At 36.8% G+C, this 19,862-nt stretch overlaps 1 protein-coding gene across 2 annotated transcripts in view; it reads left to right on the top strand.

Moving 5' to 3' along the window:
- Window positions 1-19,862, top strand: part of ND-39 (NADH:ubiquinone oxidoreductase subunit 39) — a 285,839-nt gene that overhangs the window by 168,718 nt on the left and 97,259 nt on the right. For both annotated transcript variants that reach the window (XM_090386829.1, XM_090386830.1), the window contains exon 7: window positions 9,477-9,621. In XM_090386829.1, coding sequence (XP_090242955.1) covers window positions 9,477-9,621 — 145 coding nt within the window. The remainder of the gene's footprint in view (window positions 1-9,476; window positions 9,622-19,862) is intronic.

Raw genomic sequence — 19,862 nt, 5'->3', positions numbered from 1 at the left:
CCAACCCATGCACGGTACTAAGTACTATAGGTTCTAATACCTCTCGTGTTTGGGGTTCACATAAAAAAAAAAAAAAAAAAAGTAAATTAATAAGAGGAGTTTACCTCAATATAGTACGTGGAACACTTCCGTATGATACCCTCCAGAAATCAAAACGGAAAAAACGAAAAAAATCGACAACTTACCGGTACATTAAAGTAAAATATAAATAATTAAATAATCAATTTAACACAATTCAAAATCAATTTAAAACAATTAAAATTCAAATTAACGCAATTAAAAGAATCTAACGAAAATATTCAAAACGATTTTCCTTCCTGAAGCTGACAATGCTTTTCGACCGACTGTCGTGATCACAGGAATGAAAATTACCGAATCAGGCTAAATCTGCAACTTAAATAGTGATTATATGTCTTCGCGCATGCGCGTAAAGGTCCACGCATCGGAGATCAAATATGGCCGCCGAACATTAACAGAATTCTCGTGTAATTTAATTTCAATGGTTTCTGCAATTAATAGTCGCGTATAATTACGTTGAACGTTAAGTATTTTGGCCTCGTTAAATAAAAAAGTATGTTTTTCGTTAATGGCATGAAAGGCTAATTCTGACGCTGCTGAACGAGAAGCACGAACTGAGGCTTCGTGTTGATTTACACGAATATTAAGAGAAAACCGCATCGAACCTTGGTAAGACGAGTCGCAATCACCGCAAGAAATGTTGTATACTAGATCATTAATTTGTGTTGCGAACGCGGAAAGAACCGAGCGATTGTTCAGTATAGTGTGTAACTTCCATATAGGCCTAGCTATAATTTTAAATTCGGTATCTTTAAAGGATCTGTTAAGCTGTTTGTGCCACTGTTCAACATATGGGACAGAAATAAAGTATTTTTTGATATTACTATTGTTGATTGGTGTAGTATTTTGTATCCTATCCTTAGCTTGTACCCTAATACGATTTATTGTGTTAATGGGATAACCTCTGTTTAAGAATCTGCTAGTTAATATTTGTATTTCTGAGTCCAAAGCAGAATTCGTCGTTGAATATTTATAGGCATTTAGAAATTGATTAAAGATAATCGATCTTTTGTAGGTGAATGGGTGGTAGCTATTATAATGTAGAAGCATACCGGTGTTTGTGGGTTTTCGATAGATGCTAAATTGTATTTTGTTCGAGTCCCGGGTAAGCGTGAAATTTAGAAAGTTTAATGACTTAGTATCCGTATCTTCCCTTTCCAATGTAAATTTGAGTCTAGAATGAATATTATTAAACGAATGTAAAATGTCTTGGATAGTACTACTATCGGTAATAACTAGAATATCGTCTAAATACCTCCCATAGTATGTGATACGGGGACGAAAAGGTGTCAAATGTATCTGCTCAATCGTTGAGAGATAGATCTCTGACATTAAGCCACTCAGGCTCAAACCCATTGGTAATCCAAAAATTTGTTTGTACACCTTGTCTCGAAAGGTGATGTAGTTAGCCTCAACTAATAGTTTAATTAAGTGAAAAATTTCCTTAATAGGCAGCTTCGTATAATTAATCGGTGTCGAGTTTTTATTTAACATATCCCAAATAATATCTAATGTGTATTCAACGTTTACATTCATATATAATGAGGTAACATCTAATGAGAATAAATTGTCATTGTCGCCGAGTCTACAGTCTTTAAGATTATTAAATAATGTATCGTAATTCTTAATCCCAAATTGTATAACCTGTCTAAAAGGTTTTATAATGTTATATACATGTGTGGCTAAGGCTGAAAATGCCGAGTTCCTGTAGGAAACAATAGGTCGAATTGGAAATCCAGGCTTGTGTAATTTTACCTGACCAAAAAGTGCAGGAATATTGTATGATCTGGACTTCAATTCCTTCAACTGAACCATAGTAATGTAGTCGTTTTTACGATATGTAGTTAACGTTTTATTGTATTGATTTACCAAATTGGTAAACAGTGCCGGGTCCACTTCACGATAAGTGGAGGTATCAGACACAACTGCATCTAACTTATTAATATAATCATGTTTATCTAGTATTACCACCGTATCTCCTTTATCTGCCCTCTGTATAATAATGTCCTTATTTTCTCGAAGTTCTCGTAAAGCTGAACTGTCATGTGTATTCAATTTAGGAAGTCGCGTTTCTTTTATGTTATTCACTACTTGGTTAACTTGTTGAATAAATACATCTTTTTGTGGAACACTACGAAGTCCCAATTCAATATCAATTACGCATTGTTTTTTTGGCAGCTTTCGAGGTGGTAAATTATAATTTAATCCTTTGGATAAAAGGATTATAATTTAATCCATAATTTAAGGCGCCTCCGTAGCCAGGTGGGAAGGAACAGCAGTGCGTAGCACACTCTTCTTGATTAGACCGGGGTTCGAGCCCGTCACCACCAAATACGGAGGATGCGGAAAGGTCAGGGAATGACCACCGCATATCCCGGAGCAATATGGCCTTAGTTGCTAATGCTCCTAAAAACCAAATAACAATGACTGTGTAGGACAGGTGGCAGTTTAGTAGAAGTCTGATAATTTAGCATCTGTGAGACTTTGTGGATTATTAACTAATCCATTATTAAATATTTATCTAAAAATACTGTCTTCAAGTAATCAAACATTTTTGGTATACATGGCCAGGTATATAAGCTATTTATTTTTATGTTTAATCCAGCTATTATTTTATTAGCATTAACAAAGGCACATGATGCGAGAAAGCAAGCTTACATATCATCAGCCAAAAAAAAAAAAAAAAAACCTAATTTCACCCATCCACTTACTCCAAATGTTTGTCTAGTTCTGCCTTGAATCTATTTAAGCTATCAACTTCTACAGTGAGAGATGGATTTGTTCCAGCAATCAACCATACGCAGGCTAAAGGCAAATTTCAGCACATCTATCATAGAACTGTCTTTCCTCGATTTGAACTTATGCCCTCTGAGGCGATTATTCTGAGCAAGAGGAAGAATTCCATCAGCATTGAGTATGCTCAAACCATTCAAGGCTTTATACACCTCAATAAGATCACCTCAATGGGCTACGGGCAACACTTTGTTCGATTCACTAATCTTGTTGCCCTTCTCTGTACTCATTCCAACAGCTCTACATCCTTCTTAAAATGAGGCCTCCAGACCTGTATGCAGTATTCAAGGTGTGGCCTGACCAATGCCTTATACAAGGGGATAATCATCTCCTTATCCCTGCTAGAAAAATTCCTATATATTATTTGACAAGACACCATGAGCTACCCTTGCAGACCATCTGCACTGCTCAGAAAATTTCATATCTGCCTGCACAATTACCCCCAGATCCTTTTCACTCTCTACCACTGTCAGTGTAGTATCGCACAGTTGATACATTACTCTGGGATTACTGCTTCCCATATGCAATACTTTACATTTGTCAATGTTGAACTTCATTTGCCACCTCTCAGCCCATCTGCTCAACTTTTCTACATCCTGTTGCAGCAGTGTACTGTCATTAGTGTCATTAACAACCCTGCCAACTTTCGTACGTCTGCAAACTTGGACATTAAGCCTGATATACCATCATCAATATCATTTATAAATACAGAAAACAACAATGGACTCACACTGAACCCTGAGGGTCTCCACTAATAGCATTAGCCCACGAAGAGCAGTGTCCATTGATTACCACTCTCTGTCTTCTCCCACTCAACCATCTCTTTATCCATAGCAACATTTTGCCACCAATGCCACACTGCTCCAATTTGTGCAGCAGTCTTCCATGTGCAACAGTATCAAAACCCCATATCATATCCAAATATATGATATCAAAATTATTCTTTGCATCCAGTTCCTTTGTGACTATATCATAGTATCCAATCAAATTTGTCAGACAAGACTTCCCCTTAACAAACCCCTCTACCCGAGCTATAACTGAAGTCTTGTCTAGATGATCCCACAATGCTTCTTTAACTAGTGCCTCCATTAATTTCCCTGGAACAGAAGTTAAACTAACACGTCTGTAATTACCTGTATCTCCCTTTGATCCTCCTTTGTGGATTGGGGTCACATTTGCACATCTCCAGTCCATGGGTACCTCCCCTGAGTCCAAGGAAGCTCTCATAATTATGGCTAAGGGTTTGCTTACTTCCTTTGCTGCCTCCTTTAATATAACTGGATAGATTCCATCCACCGCAGGTGCTTTTCTTATGTTTATCTTCATCAATTTCTCCTCCACTTTACTCTCAGTTATTACAGGTTTATCTAGCTTATGCCAGAGTTTAATACACCTCTGGCATTCCCCTCCCTGAATAACTCCTCATGTGTGAATGTAGATGCAAAATATTCATTTAGTTTGTTAGCTACCTGAGCATGATCATCAACAGTTTAACCATTGATATCAAGTGGACCAATCTGATTCATCCCCTTCCTTCTAGAGTTTACATAAGTAAAGAATTATTTGTTGTTTTTCTTTGCATCCTTTGCCAAAGATTTCTTGTAATCTATCTTTGCCTGCCTAACCTCCTTTGTGACTTGATTACAGAATAGATTATACCCGTCCTAGGCTTCTGTGTCACCTGTTAATTTATATGTATCCCGTGCATTTTTCTTCTCTGCCACATGTCTAATTAGTTCATCTGACATCCATTTAGGCCTTAATCTTTAACAATATCTCTTAGTTGATATGAAAACCATATTAGCTTCCAAGATTAATTCTTTGAATGCTTCCCATTTTGAATTTGGTAACATCATCAGTTGGTGTCCCACTGTATAGAATTTAAATACTGTCTCAGACCACCGTAGTCACCTTTACGAAAGCAAAAACCCTTCCCTTTACCCTTTAATGGTAGTTACCTCTTTGAGTAAATCACACTTCAGCACACTGTGATCACTGCCACCTAGTGGCTCCTTAATCTGGAGATTCTTAATGCATGAAGAATCACTACTGATAATCATATCAAGAGTATTACTCCCTCTAGTTGCCTCCCGAACATGCTACTGTAGAAAACAATCATCCGATAAATCCACAAAAGCCTTGCTAGTGTGTGAGTGACCAATCCACAAATTCCAGTCAATCTCTGGGAAATTAAAATTCTGCATTATAAGATGCTCTGATTTACTGGCCCACTCTATTTCCCTGCACAATTGCTCATTACACTCATCAGATTCATTAGGCCTATAACACACAGCTACTCTCATTTTTCCTTTCCCTGTGCTTATGTCACACCAAACAGACTCAACATTGCATTGTCCACCAACATCAGTTGGATTCACTTCCTTAGATTTTGTGTGTTTCTTAACCTGTCTATCCTTCCTGTAGTCCCCAAATTTCAGTTCTGCACTGCTTATGTCTGTGTGACACCACGTCTCTGATATTCCAACAATATCTACCTTTGATGCCTTGACTAGCACTTCAAGCTCATCAAATTTATTAACTATACTCCTAGCATTGGTGTACATGCAAGTATCCTTTCACCTGTTTCTACTCTTAGTTACCCTAACACAGCCCATGTATTTACTTTTCTAGTATAACTCCCGGCAGTCTTGGAAATTCCCTTGCTTTCCAGGCTGCTGCTCATTTCAATAGGAGCAGTGCCAGAATCACTTTCACCTCTGCCAGCAGCTACTGTTAATCTATTAGTCTGTGTATCTCCCCAGCTATCAGTTTTCTAACCCACCTAACTCTGCTTCGCAAATATTCTTGCACCCTTTCTATTTAAGTGTATCTAATCCTGTAAAAGCAGTCTCTCCTGTTAACAAGCACAGACCAGGCTGAGAAAAATTCTACCCCTTGAGCCTTGTGGAATCTCTCCAGGGCCGAATTGATCAACATGGCTCTCATCATATACTCCCTCCTATCGTGTCTGGACAGAATTGCAGACACTTTCAATTTCAATCCTAACTAGTGGCTTTTTTTCAGCATTGACTTGTACTTGTTAAGTAATTCCGCCAGTCTCCTACTCTTTATATCATTAGGGCCAACATCATCAGTTGGTGTTGTGCCCTTAAAAGATGATATCTGCTCTTCAATTTTATCAACCTTTGCCCCTTGGAGACATACCCTGATCCTGTTCCGCCTATCCTTTTTGCACAATATGTTCCCTGTTTCCCTGATAACAGAATCACCGACAACAACTAGTTCCTTTAGGACCAACACATTCTGCCTTGGTGGTTGCTGCTATGTTCAAGTGCAAGCTCTGGCATTGATGTGGGCAGCTGAGAGCTTGATGGGCCCCTCAATTTAAATCCTTCGAGGGCATCCACCCTGTCCTTCAAACTCTCATATAAGCCCATAACAACGCTGAGTTGGCACCTGATTTCCTCACACTCCTTACATCGTGCACACAAAAGACATTCCCCTTGGCAATATTAAGTCCCGTTCCTGATTGTTCCACAAATATCAAACAAACAGTGCATTTCAAAAGGCTGTGATTCATAGGAAAACTGCCCCCCCCCACTGAGCCACAGCACTCACATTAGTTTGAGCCTTTCGAAATCGTGACTCACATTAGTCTGAGTCACGATTTCTGTTCAATTTCAAATAAAATTCCAATACAAAATATAACCCTAAACTTATATCCCAATGCAGTTATAACACTATATATATGTATTTCAGTATTGAATATTATCTCCGAGTTTCGTTATATGACTTTCTTATCTCCTGTGAAGTTATATCTATTAATTTATAATGTTATATTTGTAAAAACTAGGTCTATTTATTTAGTTAAAAAAGTACAATTTAATTGACAAAGAAATTTAATAAGATTAGTAAGTTTTGCTGATTAATTGATACTACTATACTTGCCCTCTAGTTTTCCTTTAAACCTTATGCTATCTAGTTTGGTGTATACGTTGTATCGTATAACAATGGCAGCAAGTTACGAACGTTAAATCTATGGACATGAGGTATTAATTACTTTCAGAATCACCCTATCCAAATTCAAAATAAACGATGGAGCTTGACTAGGTCTATAAGCTACTTATAGAAAATAATTTAATCTAACAATTAATTCAATAAAACGGCTAAAGATAATTAAAAACTTGCATTCGCGGGAGCTGCAAAACTTGTCGAACACATGGATTAGATACCCTTACTGATACTTTATTATATAATAAAATAATAAAAAAATACATAAAACTGAAGGAGAGACACAAAATTAATGGTGAAAAACCTTCATTTGTTTCATAGTTAACTAGAAGTATTTATTAGGTGGTAGATGACTTTCATCAACCGGTGAAATACCACCACTTTGCTTATTGGAGGCTTGAAGTGGTGAAACCCATGTTTAGTCTCTAGAGCAAAGTTTCCGGCATCCCCCCCCCATACTTCTCCTTCAACCCATGCACGGTACTAAGTACTATAGGTTTTGATACCTTTCGTGTTTGGAGTTTTCATAAAAAAAAAAATTTTATTTGTTCTTTTTTACTCTTAAATGTCATATACATCAACAATAAATTTAGCCTAAAAAATATGTGGCGGTCCTACAGTCTCGAAACTTTATTAGACAACTTGGCAGGTCTCGACTACTCAAGTTGTCTGACCAACCATTAAATTTAGCCATGATAACACTGCTTTGGTTCCATTGTAAAACTTTGCTGTAGCTTCTGTAAGCAGCATGTTTGCTGTTGCCAATTAAACTAACACCTTGTTGATAATTAAGCTCTGTGAAAATAAAAGCTGTTTAATTTATTTTGTGACTAACTTTTATTTCTGTTTGTTAAATTAATTATAAATGAAATTAATTCTCACTGGGTGTGTGGGCAACAATTAAAAATAAATATAAATCCTAACTGAAGAGATAACAGTTTGTTGATCTGGTTTACAAACAGACAATCTTATGACCTTCTAACAAACTTCCCATGCCATAAATTAATTGCATGGTGCAAACATGCTTTAATTATAAAACAACTATATATACATTTTATATTACAGACTGTACTTTAAAGTTCAAGTGTGGTAGGAATTTTTATTGCTTGAAGGTAAAATCTCTGTCCTCTGCATCAGCATAATGACACGACACTGCACTGCATTGAAATAGAAAAAAATGATTTTTTTGGAATCATACAAAGTATTCATATCTTGTTGAGATGGTCTTGTCTCTTTGGCACATGGTTTCAAGTTTTTTGGATTTGCGAATTAAAATTCCGAAAGCAGTGTTATCATGGCTAAATTTAAAATATCATGGCTAAATTAAAAATACCATGGCTAAATTAAAAAAAAATGTCACACATGGTTACCAAAATATATTAAAATATGATGGAAAAAGATTTTGTATGCTAGAGGGGGCATCTCATCAGAAATCGCAAGGTTCTTTCTGAAACAATCAGGGAACATAACATTTCATTAACTGCTCTACCTGCCAAACAGCTTAGTTTGAAAAGATGCAGTCTTATGCTATGCAAACAACCAACAACAAAGTATTTACCTGTTCTGTGGAAAGCTGATGACAAAAAGAAGCCTGGATAGAAATTTTCCAGTTATCCTCCTCTCCATAGTGCCATCTAACAAAAAATCAATCAGAAATAGGACTGACAGAATGGGCAGTTTATGTTAAAATATAACAATAAATTAAATTAAATGGATAAAATGTACAAAAATAAAACTTTTCTCCTCTAAGGAAGTTTACCAAAAAAAAATGTCACACATGAGTAACAAATGTGTTTGAGTTGAATCTTTCAGTGATTTACTGAAAGATTCAAATCAGTGACTTGGAAATTACTCAACAAATAACTTCAACTTAATAATCCATCTCTTTAGTTGAATTTAAGTTATTTAAAAAAATTTTTTTTGTTACAATATTAGTAATTAAACTAAAAAAAACGAAAAAAATAAATTAAAACCGATTAATTACAGCATGTTGCTGTGGATTGAAATAAAAAGATGACTTTTGGAATCATATGAAAGTACTGCTTAGATGATTTTGTTTCCTTTGTGGCACATACTTTCAAATTTTTTGGATTTGTGAACTAAAATTCCAAAAGATAAATAATCAAAGTTTTTATGAGTTAAAATGGTTTTTGTAAATTAGCTTGGAACTACCATCTGTAACATTATTTTTATGGAAAAATGTGTTCTGAGTTGCTAACAAAGAAACTTTTGGAATACAACATCCTGAACTTGCTATAAATATAAATTATCTGCAAACCAACTTTGATAAGCTTGGGATTAGTTAAAATGTCTAGTGTGTTTAGGACTGGTCTGTTCAGGTACCAAATTCTTGGGGTTTCGAAAACATCAGATGCCAGACTGTTACACTTTTACTATACATTATGTTTCTATTATGTGTGTATTTTTGAAAAAGAATGCTGAATGAAAAGCTTTCAATTCCTTCTAGATCTTAAGTGTAATGAGTTCAGAGAGAGAAAGAGATGTAATGCTGTTAAAAACTGATAGTTCTGTTATAGTGATCTTCAAGTCATACTGGTAACTAATCTGTTTGGGAGTGAGTTTTAAAAATATAACTCCAGAATGCTATAAGTATTGTATTGTCATTATTTCAGGGAGATACATTTTCCATCAAATGCCACTTTGGAAGAAAGGGAAAGAGACAATTAAGCAGCCAGTATACATTGAAGATGTTGCTAAAGCCATACTAAAAGCTGTGTTTGAATCAGATGCTGTAGGCAAAACATATGAAGCTGTTGGGTGAGTATTGAATGAGTTGTTCTTCTGATAAAACACTAAATATTTTTGAATGGGCAATAACTCATTTCTTTTTATTTAAATATGCCACTATCCAGACACAGGTTTTGACTCTGATTGGGGTCTCATTGGTGGGAAGTAGGTACTGTGAAGACATGAACAACCCAGTGACAAGAATAGCCATAATATGTGAAGTGTGAGATGTTGCAGTAAGTAAAGTAGACACAGTTAAGTCTAGGGCAAAAGCCTCAAGCTGTGAAAGCTATATAAAGTTGCAATCATTTGGCCCATGTGTTATGGGCCAAGTGACTGTGATGGATATAACAAGCAACTATGCACAGAACTGAAGTAGGGAAGTAAATTAGAATGCATAAAAATGGTGACTACTGATAAAAATAATAAAATTCTTTATTAATAGAAATGTACAGGGACACAATTCCCACTACAGGCAACCAGAGGAATCTAACAGTTAACTGGATACATTACATTAAGTACATACAAAACTACGTAGGTACATAGCAAATACATAGAAACTATTAATACCTCATTTTCATGAACATAAGCTAAGATTTTAATTCAGATTTGAATTAAAGCTAATTTACAATACAACACATTGAATCAATCTGGAAATCTTTCACTGGGAGTTATTACTAGTTCCGCTGACACTTGCAGGAATGTTGATGGCACATGAATATGGATTTGCGCTTTTCTCTTCTGTAGGCCGAATCTTTGGACCACAGATCCAAATCAATGTTGGCAGAGCTCATCGCAACAATGATGCTGTTCGGAAAGTGCTGCTTGAAGGTCGAGAGCTTCTGCAGGTTAGAACAGAGCACTGGAGGGTTTCTGAGGGCTCTACCTGGGATAGTGAATGCAGCTAGTGGATTCATCATCACTCATATACTAGCATATCCTTTCTACACCAATATACTACAGAGGGGACAATACTCTTGATCTAATTAACAGCAGTGACTCTTCATGCATCAAGAACCGAATCTCCAGATATATGAACTACTATGTGGCAGTGATCAGTGTATTAATATGGTAATTAAAGATATAAGTACCGTCTAGGGTAGTGGGAAGGGAATTTGCTTTTGTCAAGAAGACTACAGTAGTCTTCGGCAGTGTTTAAAATCTTTTCAGTTGGTCCAACAAAATGGGATGACCTGCTAGATTTCTATTCTTTTCCTTGGTCTACTTGGATTACTGTTTTAAACCTTCTTATGTCAAGGTTTGCTCAGATTGTGTCATTGAAATTATTGTAGCAGTGATCAAATTCTTTATTCCACACTCCATCTTAAAATCTTGTTCATTATCTAAACTTTTGTTTTCCACTAAATGTGCTAAGGCTGTTCAAGATAAGAATGTTGCATATTGCAATTGGATGATACAACAGCTTTATGGCAGAAAGCTCCATGTCCTGATGATATTTCTCCATTTGTTCTCAAAACCTGTGTTCCTGCACATACTCCTGTTCTGTGTTACCTCTTTACACTTTCTTATTCTACTGGTGCTTGAAAAGTTGTTCATACCCAGCCAGTTCCTAAAGAGGATGACGAATCCCTCCCATCCAATTATTGTTCCATTGCACTTCAAGGTAATGGAGAAATTCATTAACTGCCAACTCCTAAACGATCTCAACTTTCCATCTAATCAGTGATTGCCCATATGGATTCTGTCAGTGTTGATCCATTGGTGATATACAGTGGCTTATGTTACCCATTTATGGATAAATTCACTGGAAAAGTTTTGGTGACTCAAGCAGGCTTTTGATATTTCTAAGGATTTGATCATGTTGGCATGAATGTCTTCTAAAGAAGCTTTCATCTTGTGGAATGCTGACTGGTTTTTGCAACTGGGTATCCAGTTTTGTCTCTGATCACTTGCTGCATGTGATGGTAGATCTCTCTCTCTCTCTCTCTCTCTCTCTCTCTCTCTCTCTCTCTCTCTCTCTCTCTCTCTTGTAACTTCTCCATTAATGATGGTGTTTACCAAGGTTCATTTATTTCTCCCACTCTTTTCCTCTTGTATATTATCCGGTCATCTTCCATTGACTGAAAATCCTGTCCATAGTTTTGCTGATGACAGCACATTACATTCCATCTTTCAGTTTGAGAAATCTTGCCCTTCACAAACTGCTTCATCTTCTCAGATATCCACTATCAATTCCTTAAAATGCTAATCTCCACCCAATTCTTCAGTGTTTCAAAAATAACTTAGTTAATTTCAATCCTTCTAAAACTCAGTCCTTGTTTTATAACTCATATAGCAATTACCTTGGCATAAACACATCACAAAAATTAGTTCCTCTGTATTCACAGAGTTGATATCTAAGAAACTGGGTTTTCTCTTTTTGCTCTCAGCATTACTTTTCTTCTAAACAACTACTCACTCTGTATAAATCTCATATCTGCCCTATCATGGAATATTGTTCCCACAACTGGATTGGTGCACCTAAAGTCTCCCTCAGGCTTCTAGACTCCATTCAGAGGAGAATGGTCAAGTTAATTTATGATTCTCTCTCACCCTCACTCACTTACTCAAAGCAGTCCAAACATATATCATAACCAGTCAGTATGTATTTATTAGCTTTATTCTTTTTCATTTATCCCTTCAACTTCTGTTTTCTGAAAGAAATTTTCTTCTTGTGTATTTCCTGAAAATTGCAATCTACTGAAATCGAAATCTAATGTCAACCAATACCCTCTGTCTTCTCAACCTACAACCCACACATGGCACTAAGTTTTATTGATTCTGATACCCTTTGTATTTCCAGTTTTCATTAAAAAACAAACTATTACCAGTTGCAAATTTCTAAATGAGAAGTATTCAGAGAATTTTTGAAGCTGCCAAGCTTTTTACACAACTAAAAGATCTTGTTCAAGGTTTAGATCTCAATGGATGACAGATGAACTAGTGAGAAGAGTAACAGAAGAGAAATGCGTGGGATGATTATAAACTTCACCACAATCTAAGAATAAGGGTTTAGGCATGCTAAGGCAGATTAGATGTCTTTAGAGGTAGAAAGGTAGAAATTCCAAGAAAAGTAGCGAAGAATTATTTTTTATGTTAACACAGGAAGGAAGAGGAATGAGCCACATTGGTCTACTAGATATGAATGGCATTAGCAAAGGCACATGATGCAAGAAAGCAAGCTTATACAGCATCAGCCAAAAAATAACACACCAACCCACCCTTCTCATTTCACCCATCCACTCGCTCCAAATGTTTATCTGGTTCTGCCTTGAATATATTTAAACTATCAACTTTTACAACAACAGATGGAAGTTTATTCCAGCAATCAACCACCCACTGGCTAAAGGCAAACTTTCGCACATCTGTCCTACAACTGTCTTTCCTCAATTTGAATTTATGTCCTCTGAGGTGATTATTCTGAGCAAGAAGAAGAATCTCATCAGCATTGAGCATGCACAAACCATTCAAGATGTTATACACCTCAATCAGATCACCTCGCAGGTGCCTAGTCTCCAGACACTGTAATTTGCAAAACTTAAGCCTTTCTTCGTAAGAGCAACCCTTTGTTCCATTCACTAATCTTGTTGCCCTTCTCTGTACTCGTTCCAACAACTCTACATCCTTCTTAAAATGAGGCCTCCAGACCTGTATACAGTACTCAAGGTGTGGCCTGACCATTGCCTTATACAAGGGGATAATCACCTCCTTATCACTGCTAGAAAAATTCCTGTATATCATTGACAAGACACCATGAGCTACTCTTGCAGACCGTCTGCACTGCTCAACACAGGAAGAACTTAGAAACTTCATATCTGCGTACACAATTACCATCAGGTCCTATTCATTCTCTACCACTGTCAGTTTGGTACCACAGAGTTGATACGTTACTCTGGGATTACTGCTTCTCATATGTAGTACTTTACATTTGTCAATGTTACGCTTCATTTGCCATCTCTCAGCCCATCTGCTCAACTTTTCTAGATCCTGTTGCAGCAGTGTACTGTCATTAGTGTCATTAACAACCCTACCAACCTTCATATGGTCTGCACACTTGGACATTAAGCTTGATATACCATCATCAATATTATTAATGAATACAGAAAACAACAATGTACCCAACACTGAACTCTGAGGAACTCCACTAATAACATTTCACCACGAAGAGCAGTGTCCATTGATTACCACTCTCTGTCTTCTCCCACTCAACCATCCCTTTATCCATAGCAGCAATTTGCCTCCAATGCCACACTGCTCCAATTTGTGCAACATGTCTTCCATGTGCAACAGTATCAAAGGCCTTTCTAAGATCCAAATATATGATATCAAAGTTATTCTTTGCATCCAGTTCCTTTGTGACTACATCATGGTATCCAATCAAATTTGTCAGAAAAGACTTCCCCTTAACAAACCCATGCTGTGTCCGAGCTATAACTGAAGTCTTGTCTAGATGATCCTGCAATGCTTCTTTAACCAGTGCCTCCATTAATTTCCCTGGAACAGAAGTTAAACTAACAGGTCTATAATTACCTGTGTCTCCCTTTGATCCTCCTTTGTGGATTGTGGTCATATTTGCACATCTCCAGTCCATGGGTATCTCCCCTGAGTCCAGGGAAGCTCTCATAATTATGGCTGTGGGTTTGCTTATTTTCTTTGCTGCCTCCTTTAATATAACTGGATAGATCCCTTCCACCTCAGGTGCCTTCCTTATGTTTATCTTCAACAATTTCTCCTCCACTTTACTCTCAGTTATTACAAGATTATCTAGCATACTGCCAGAGTTTAATACACCTCTGGCATTCCCCTCCCTGAATAACTTGTGTGAATGTAGATGCAGAATATTCATTTAGTTTGTTAGTTACCTGAGCAGGCTCATCAACAGTTGAACCATCGATATCAATTGGACCAATCTGATTCATCCCCTTCCTTCTAGAGTTTACATAAGTAAAGAACTCTTTGCTGTTTTTCTTTTCATCCTTTGCCAAAGGTTTCTCGTAATCTGCTTTTGCCTGCCTAACCTCCTTTGTGACTTTGTTACAGACCAGCTTATATCTATCATAGGCTTCTGTCACCTGTTAATTTATATGTATCCCATGCATTTTTCTTCTCTGCCACATGTCTAATTAGTTCATCTGACATCCATTTAGGCCTAAATTTTGAACAATATTTCTTAGTTGGTATGAAATGCCTAGTAGCTTCCAAGATTAATTCTTTGAATGCCTACCATTTTGAATTTGCTGTTGGTAACATCATCAGCTGGTCCCACCATATAGAATTTAAATACTGTCTCAGACCACCGCAGTCACCTTTACCAAAGCAAAAACCCTTTCCTTTGCCCCTGATGGTAGTTACCCCTTTGAGTAAATCCCACTTCAGCAAACTGTGATCACTGCCACCTAATGTTCCTTTATCTGCAGATTCTTAATGCATGAATAATCACTACTGATAATCAGATCAAGACTATGATCACTGCCACCTAATGTTCCTTTATTTGCAGATTCTTAATGCATGAATAATCACTAGTGATAATCAGATCAAGACTATTACTCCCTCTATTTGCCTCCCCAACATGTTGCTGTAGAAAAGAATCATCCAATAAATCCACAGAAATCTTGCTAGTGTGTGAGTGAAAAGTAGCAAAGAATTCTTTTTTATGTTAACACAGGAAGGAAGAGGAATGAGCCACATTGGTCCACTCTGGATATGAATGGCATTAGCGTTAGCAAAGGCACATGATGCAAGAAAGCAAGCTTATACAGCATCAGCCAAAAAATAACACACCCACCCTTCTCATTTCACCCATCCACTCGCTCCAGATGTTTATCTAGTTCTGCCTTGAATCTATTTAAGCTATCAACTTCTACAACAACAGATGGAAGATTGTTCCAGCAATCAACCACCCACTTTTGCACATCTGCCCTACAACTGTCTTTTCTCAAATTGAATTTATGTCCTCTGAGGCGATTATTCTGAGCAAGAAGAAGAAGAAGAATGCCATCAGCATTGTGTGCATGCTCAAACCAATCAGATCACCTCGCAGATGCCTAGTCTCCAGACACTGTAATTTGCAAAACTTAAGCTTTTCTTTGTAAGAGCAACCCTTTGTTCCATTCACTAATCTTATTGCCCTTCTCTGTACTCGTTCCAACAGCTCTACATCCTTCTTAAAATGAGGCCTCCAGACCTATATACAGTACTCAAGGTGTGGCCTGACCATTGCCTTATACAAGGGGATAATTACCTCCTTATCACTGCTAGAAAAATTCCTGTATATTAGTACAAATTTGTATTAGTAATGGCCACATGGTGCAAGGAAGCCTATGGCTTATGCTGCACCAGTGGGAAAAAAATAATAAATAATAATAATAATAATAATAATAAAATAAAATAATGAGAATAAAAACAAATTAATAAGAAGAAAATAAAAAGAAAATAATAAAAATTAATAAGAGAAAAAGAGAAGGACAACCTATGCATTTCCATCCTCCCTTAAGTAATTATCCAGCTGACCTTTGAATTTCCCCAGACTGTCAGCCTCTACCACCCATGTAGGTAATTATTCCAGTAATTTATAACATTGACAAGACATTAATATCATAGACAAGATGCCATGAGCTACTCTTGAAGACCATCTGCACTGCTCAGAAAACTTCAGAAGACTGCACAATTACCTCCAGGTCCTTTTCATTCTCTACCACCGTCAGCGTACTGCCCATAGTTGATATGTTATTCTGGGGTTATGCTTCCAATATGCAGTACTTATATGCTGATATTTATATTTTGGTTCGAATACTGTATACTGCAAATCATCCGCAGTATACACTATATCAGTGGTGTCCAACCTACGGGCCAGATCCGTCCCGCACGGAAAGTGAACTAAAATAGCATCGATCGCCACTGCATGTACAGGCATGCAAGTGTCCAGCTTGACTTTGTCAAACAGGTACATATAGTTCAGGGCAGTCATATCTATGTTAAATACAGTTATGTATTTTGATATAGCTTGTTCATTGCATTGAATTAATTAATAATCTGCATTGAATTTTAAAAAAAAATCATTCTTAGAAATGTTCCAAAAGGGGAAGTTCGATTTGGAGTGTCGTGTTTTTGATCCAAGGTGGACTGAAGACTATTTCTTCATTGATTACCACAAAAGAGCAGTGTGTTTTTGGTGTGTTAGGAGACTGTGTGAGGTTTTAAAGAATATAATTTAAAACGACACTGATTTCAATCATAAATCTTATGATCAACATAAAGGAGTGCTGCAAAAAGAAAAGTGTTCAAAGTTACAAAACAAATTAAGAAACCAACCAAATATACTGAAAATGTATCAGTCAAGAAATTTATCTGCTGTACGTGCCAGTTCAGTTAATAAGTTGCACATTTGATCGCTTTTGAAAGTAAACCATTCAACGATGGTGAACTTAGTAACGAATGGGCCTGGAGTACTGGGGGTCCATAGTTTAATATACACGTAAGTTAGTTATAAACCAGTTATACAAATGTATTAACAAAAATCAGTAGCTTTCGGGACGTGCGTCCCTTTGTCAACTGACAAATAAATACAAAATTAAATACAATACAACGAGCTGAGTGAGGCACGTTAATCATGCGTCATTGTTGTTGCACAGACGTGTGCTGCTTTCTACGCCACTGATCATCCAGCAATAAAACGGTTGTCTCCAGGATGGGATGTAGACGTATGCCTTTCTGGCGATTTAATGCCTTTGGATTGTTTACTATGTTGAGTGACTCTAGCCATAGGCGGTGGTGAGAGTGCCGTGAGTGGTCTACTATTTCAAAGTCGCGTTTGGGGTCAAGATCATGGTTGGTGGCCCAAAAATGTTCCGCGGCCACGGACTGGTCAGTTTCGGCAAGCCGGATTGCCGGAGAAACGAACAATGATACAAGATATTAGTCAGTCTCGACAAACAATTATGCGAAGATTAGAAGATATTGGAAAGAATTTGTTCGAACAACTTTTGGAAAACAAAACAAATGAAATATTTTAGTGTGGCACTGGATGACAATACTGATGTAAATGACACAGCCCAACTCCTCATCTTCATATGTGGAATTAATGATAATTTTGTACTGGTTGAAGATTTAGCTTATCTATTATGCGTGGAACAACTGCAGGTGAAAATCTTTTTTTAAAATTTTTGCCAATCTATCAAAAAGTTAGGATTAAATATTAAAAACCTGGTAGGAGTCACAACTGGTGGTGCAAAAAATATAATTGGTAAAAACATTGGGCTTATTGGTAGAATAACCAAGAAAATGATAGATATCAGAGCTGAAACTCCAATTGGAATTCACTGCTGTGCACCAAGAAGCTCTTTATGGGAAAGTATTGGATCTCCAACACGTTATTTTTTTTTTTTTTTTTTGGTAGTTGTTGGCGCATCGGCTTCTGTGGCCATAGTGCACCTCCCAAGGTTTTTGCAGTACTTTGATCCAAGCCCGAGGCGGGAATCGAACCCGCGGCCTTTGGGTTGCCAGGCAGGCACTTTACCCACCTGCCTAACCCGGGCGGCCCAACACGTTATGAATGTGGCTGTTGAAACATCACCGAATGTTTCAACACAGAAAAGGGGAAACCAATAAAACGACTATCAAATGTGGAGTGGCTGTTTGATCTTGCAATTAATACATATATTTCTAGTCATTTAAATGCTTTTAATTAAAAACTACAAGGGAAAGGAAAATTGGTTTGATTTGTTTGGAGACATCAAGTCATAATAAGTTTAAATAATAACAACTTATTCTGATTAATCAGAATAAGTTGTTATTATTTAAATCCCAGTTGAGCAAGACAATTTATTTCATTTTGAATATGGTACTGAGCTAAGGGAGAAATACATTTCCAAAGAATCGTTGCCTTGCGTTATTACAATTACTTTTTGACAAGTTTGAAAGTCGATTTTCTGATATAAAATCCGATGAAAAAACATAAGCTTTTGTTTGAGAATCTTTACTTCTATGGCTGAAAAACTACAATCCCAGATTGCAACTTGAAATTATTGATCTTCAGGCCAAAATATGATTAAAAAAATAAGTATATAGACTTAAAAAATAAACTATTTGAATTCTACAAGGATTTTCCATCAGAATATTTTCTGCTAATAAAAGAAATGCCATGAAAATGGCTACTTTGTTCAAATCCATATATGTTTGCAAGATTTTTTTCACTCGTAAAATCAAATAAATGTTTAAAAAGAAACAATAACAGATGAGCATCATTTTTTTTTTTTTTAATGAAAACCCCAAACATGAAAGGTATTAGAACCTATAGTACCATGCATGGGTTGGAGGGTGAGAAGACGAAAGAAGATATTTATTGACTTGAACTTCTGTACACTGTAATTTTCAGGAAATATGTATGAAGGAAGGTTGTTCCAGAAAACAGCAGTTCAATGAATAAATGAGGAAGATGAAAAGTTGGTTCTGTGAGTTTGAAGTTGGAAAGTAAATGGATGTTGGCTGGTGGCAGCACGTGTTCGGACTGTTTTGAAAGAGAGAGCAGGAATTATAGAAGCAAATTCAGAAGAACAGTGCCCATGGAAGAATCTGTAGAAAAGGCATGCAGCAGAAACAGTATGTCTATGAGACAGCAAGTGGAGAGACTCTGTTAGAGATCAGTCATTAATTAACTTAACTGCCCTCTTTTTAAGCGAATCTAGAAGCCTGTGAAAGGTTTTGGGCGCACTGCCCTAGATGTGGGAACAATATTCCATTGTAGGGTGGATTTGCAGTTTGTACAGAGTGAACAGCTGTTTGGAAGAAGAGTAACACCAAGAGCAAAAGAGAAAACCAAGTTGTTTAGATGCAGAGGAAGCAATATTTGTAATGTGCTTGTGCCAAGAGGGATTAGAAGTCAGGGTAATCCCGAAAAGAGATACATCATCTTGCCTAGAAATCGCAGTGTCACCAAAGATAAGCATAGGAGCAGAGGAATCCTTTTTGCAAGATATAGGACAGGACTGAGTTTTAGAAGGATTGATATCAACTAAATTGTCTTTGCCCCACTGGAGAATTACCTGGAGATCGGCATTTAAGGAATTGATTGGGGATATTCGAGAAATTGAAGCTGATTGAGCAGGGCAAGGTTTCTCAAACTGGAAAGTGGAATATAATGTGCTATCATCAGCAAAATTGTGGATAGGATTTCTGATCAATGAAAGAAGGTCATTAATATACAAGAGGAAAAGAATGGAAGGAAAGAACTGAACCTTGGCGGACACCAGCATTAGTAGTGAAGTCAGAAGACA

Source organism: Mastigoproctus giganteus, chromosome 12 (assembly GCF_048544385.1).
Source record: "Mastigoproctus giganteus isolate SK-2022 chromosome 12, ASM4854438v1, whole genome shotgun sequence".
NCBI classification, from domain to species: Eukaryota; Metazoa; Arthropoda; class Arachnida; order Uropygi; family Thelyphonidae; genus Mastigoproctus; species Mastigoproctus giganteus.
The sequence above is the reverse complement of the archived record's forward strand: the minus strand, read 5'-3'. Positions and strand labels throughout refer to the sequence as shown.